Genomic DNA, 4,102 nt, shown 5'->3' on the forward strand with positions numbered 1-4,102 from the left:
GTTAGATAATATCAACAAAGAACAAAATAAGGAGACAATTGCTAGATTATGGTCTAAATTGAAAAGAAAAGGTGATGGGAAATGTTATTGTTCCTACAAAATTTGTAAGGGCTTAAAGACTAGAAGACTTCTAATCAAAATAGCTAAGAAACATTGTAGGCATCATGGTCACATTGAAGGGGGACATGATTATCATCCACTGGTAAGTTATTCATTATATTGTTTTAACAATTTATATACATAAGAAATCACTTGATAATGAGATCATGATCATGGTTTATTTATGTTGATCATTTTTATATAGGTCGAGCACCCTAGGGAACATGATATGGACCAACACAACCTGAAGAATATGGTTTTTAAGGTACCTTTGCATTGGAAAGCTTGGGTGGATTTCTTGTTCTTTGTTGTAGCAACATTGTCTTTTGCAATGTAACCACACCTACCGTATTTACTTAGCTTTGTAGTTCATTCCCACTTAACTCACCTACCATGTCTTCTAAAATTTTCCTTATGTGTGGCATTTGACTTTCAAAGGATAGATTTTAAATGACTATAGTTGTATAATCTTTATTCAAAGATTTCCCCTCACTGGCATTGTAACTTTAATGAATATTTTATGTTTCTTTATTAACATTTGCTAGGCATACGAATATAGGACAACCTTTAAATTTATTTTTTGGTAAGTATGAAAAGACCCATGTAGAAGACTCCAGAACATTATTTCAGCAACAACAATATTATAGCTAGAAAAAACAGAGTCAAGTTTTTGGGGATGAATTTAAGGGAGAAATAGAGGTAGATTATTGCTGCAGTAACATTAGCAAGAACAAAGGTTTATGTTTTATTTTGGTTGTATGTTTTGAAATATAAAAGCAGATCTGTTTTGTATCTTAATCTTATATGTTTTTAAATATACCAATATATGCAATATTACAAAACAAGTTTACATTCATCTCTGTTTTATATATTCTCTATTTTTATTTCTTTCATCCTATGCCTCACTTCATCACGTGGTATTAAAGACTAAGGTTAGTGAGTTGAAGGTTATTGAGTGAAGTTTTTTGAGAAAGTTTTTTCAAAGAGATAGAAGGGTTTTTCATAGTCTACAATGGTAGCTCCAAGCCCAAGTTTGACAAATCCACAAATCCCACAGTTTAATGGGAAAAATTATGACTACTGGGCAATCACAATGAAGGCATTTTTTTGTGCACAAGATTTATGGGAGTTTGTTGAAAATGGCTACCAAGAACCAATAGATGCAACAACATATAATGCATTAACTCAAGCAGAGAAAGACATATTGAAGGAAAATAAAAAGAAAGATTCAAAATCCCTCTTCTTCATCTTCAAAGGAGTGAATGAAAACATTTTTCCAAGGATTCAAGAAGCAAAAAACTCCAAGCAAGCATGGGATATTCTTCAAGCAACCTATCAAGGAGTGGAAAAGGTAAAAATAGCTCAGTTGCAAATGTTAAGAAGGTACTTTGAGACCATCTACATGAAAGAATCAGATACAATAGACCTATTTTTCACTCAAATTATTGGATTGGTAAACCAAATTAGATCTTATGGTGCAAAACTTGAAGAGAGGAGAGTGGTTGAAAAGATTTTGAGAAGTTTGACTATAAGATTTGAATCAATTATGGTGGCCATAGAAGAGACCATGAATCTTTCACAATTTTCAGTTGATGAGCTTCATGCATCACTCATTTCTCATGAGAATAGGATGAGTAGGTCAAAAATTTCAAATTTGGAGCATTCATTCAGGACACAAGTTTCAATCAGCCATGGTAGAGGCAGGGGAAGAACAAATTTCAGACGTAGAGAAAGAAATTCATATAGAGGTGGAATACGCAACCCATCAAATTCAAGTGGAAGAGGTAGCATCCCATCAAGCTCAAGTGGAAGAGGCAACTATCAAACATCAACTCAAAATCAGCCCCAAAGCCAATGGTATGACAAATCCTTAGTTCAATGTCATTATTGCAAGAAATTTGGGCATTAGATAGATGAATGTAGAAAGAAGAAATATGATTCTAGAAAACAAAATGAAAATGTCACCAAAGAAAACCAAACTCAGGATAGCATATTCATAGCTTGCAATGTTGCACAAGAAAGTGAGAAAGATATATGGTTTTTAGACTCAGGCTGTAGATATCATATGACTAGAAATTTGGAAATGTTTTCTAGTTTGGATGAGAGTGTAAAATCAGGTGTAACATTGGGGAATGAAAAAAAAGTTTCAGTTATGGGTAAAGGAAGTGTCTACATTCTAACCAAAAAAGGGAGAAAAAGTATATTTCAGATGTGTATTTTGTTCGTGGGCTGAAACATAACTTAATGAGTATAGGGCAACTCATTCAAAAGGGGTATAGGGTCTTTTTCAAGAACAAAGAATGCACAATTTTAGAGAAATTTCCAAGTAATCAACTTATTGCAAAGGTCCAAATGACAAACAATAGAATGTTTACCTTAAGGATAAAACCAGATTTGAAGGTAGAGTTTGCTTAAGAACATAACTCAATGAATTGACAAGTGCATGAAGAAAAAGTTGCAGTAGTCCCCCAAGTAATTTATCAAGTTGAAATTATAGATAAAAATTGGATATGGCATCTAATATTTGGGCACCTAAACTTTGGAAGTTTAAATTTATTACACAAGAAGAGAATGGTGAAAGGGTTGCCACTAATAGAAAAGCCGGATAAAGTATGTGAAGGATGCATTTTGTGTAAACAACATAGAGAATTTTTTCCAGCTAGAAAGTCAATTCGTGCAAACAAGCCATTGGAGATTGTTCACTCAGATTTGTGTGGGCCAATGCAAATACCCTCTATTGGTGGAAGCTACTATTTCTTAACATTGATTGATGATTTCATAAGAAAGATATGGGTGTACTTTCTAAAACATAAGCATGAGGTGTTTGATTATTTCTATCAATTCAAGGCGCATGTTGAGAAACAAAGTGGGCACCACATCAAAGCATTAAGAATAGATAGATGTGGTGAATGCATTTCAAATGAATTCATAAGATTTTGCAAAGACCATGGAATCCATGAAAAATTCACTACAAGGTAGTCCCCTCAACAAAATGGAGTAGCTGAAATAAAAAATAGAACAATAATGGAAATGGCAAGAAGTATGTTGAAGGTAACACATTTGTCAAATGAGTAATGTCCACCGTGGATAGTTACAGAGGTGTCAAGGATCAGCACAGTCATGATAATGATGAACATTCGGGCGAAAGCTTCAGCCGGCTGATGCAGCGCGTCCATTCATTAGAAGATCTGCTTAGGAAATTGCGGTGGGAAAGAAGTGCAGAGACAAAAGAAGAAATGGCGCATTCACATTTACAGTCAGATGGGTTTCGGGTGCCTCTTCATTACCCTAACTATTCTAAGGCGGACTACGAATCTATGGAGGAATGGAGGCTTGACTTTTTATTTCATTACTATGGCTTGGATGTCACGGGTGATGTGGAATACAAGAGAAATTATGCAATTGGTGCCTTTCTCTGGCCCGATCAGTGCACCTGAGATTTTATTACAGCCTGTGTAATAAATTTTCAGTTTTCAAGTGTGTTTCTGGTTTATGGTTGATGGTTTATGTTTTAATGGTAATGGGAGATATACATTGTAAGGTCTTTGTAACAGTTGGTTTATTTAATATCTTTTGATGTGTTTGATTTATGATTTCTGCTTCACCATTGTTGATTTGAGTTTTCAAAAATTATTGGAGTCAATGATATTTTCATTTAGTATCAAAATGTTTCTCAAAGAAGTTTAATATTTTGTCATTTTTGTGAAGTTTGATATATCTCTCTATATATGGCATATGGAAACATTTTGATTAGAATGTGAAGAATTTTTTTCATCAATCTATAATTTATCCCCAATGAAGATAATAAAAAAAAATTAAAATTACTTGATATGAATCCTCTTTCCATTCTTTTTTTTCAATGTTTCTGTATGCACTGAAACTTCGGCCATAACTTTTGGGTCTCCTCTTTCCATTCTTTTTTTTCAATGTTTTTGTATGCACTGAAACTTCGGCCATAACTTTTGGGTTATAGAATGTTAGAATTGAGGAACAACTTTTGATA

General features: G+C 33.6%; 1 protein-coding gene across 1 annotated transcript; it reads left to right on the top strand.

Moving 5' to 3' along the window:
* The first annotated feature begins 3,173 nt into the window (after nt 1–3,173).
* Nucleotides 3,174–3,536, top strand: LOC131859198 (uncharacterized). Its single transcript, XM_059212767.1, has one exon. The coding sequence runs from the start codon at nt 3,174–3,176 to the stop codon at nt 3,534–3,536; it is 363 nt and encodes a 120-aa protein (XP_059068750.1).
* The last annotated feature ends 566 nt before the right edge of the window (nt 3,537–4,102 follow it).

Source organism: Cryptomeria japonica, chromosome 10, assembly GCF_030272615.1.
Source record: "Cryptomeria japonica chromosome 10, Sugi_1.0, whole genome shotgun sequence".
NCBI classification, from domain to species: Eukaryota; Viridiplantae; Streptophyta; class Pinopsida; order Cupressales; family Cupressaceae; genus Cryptomeria; species Cryptomeria japonica.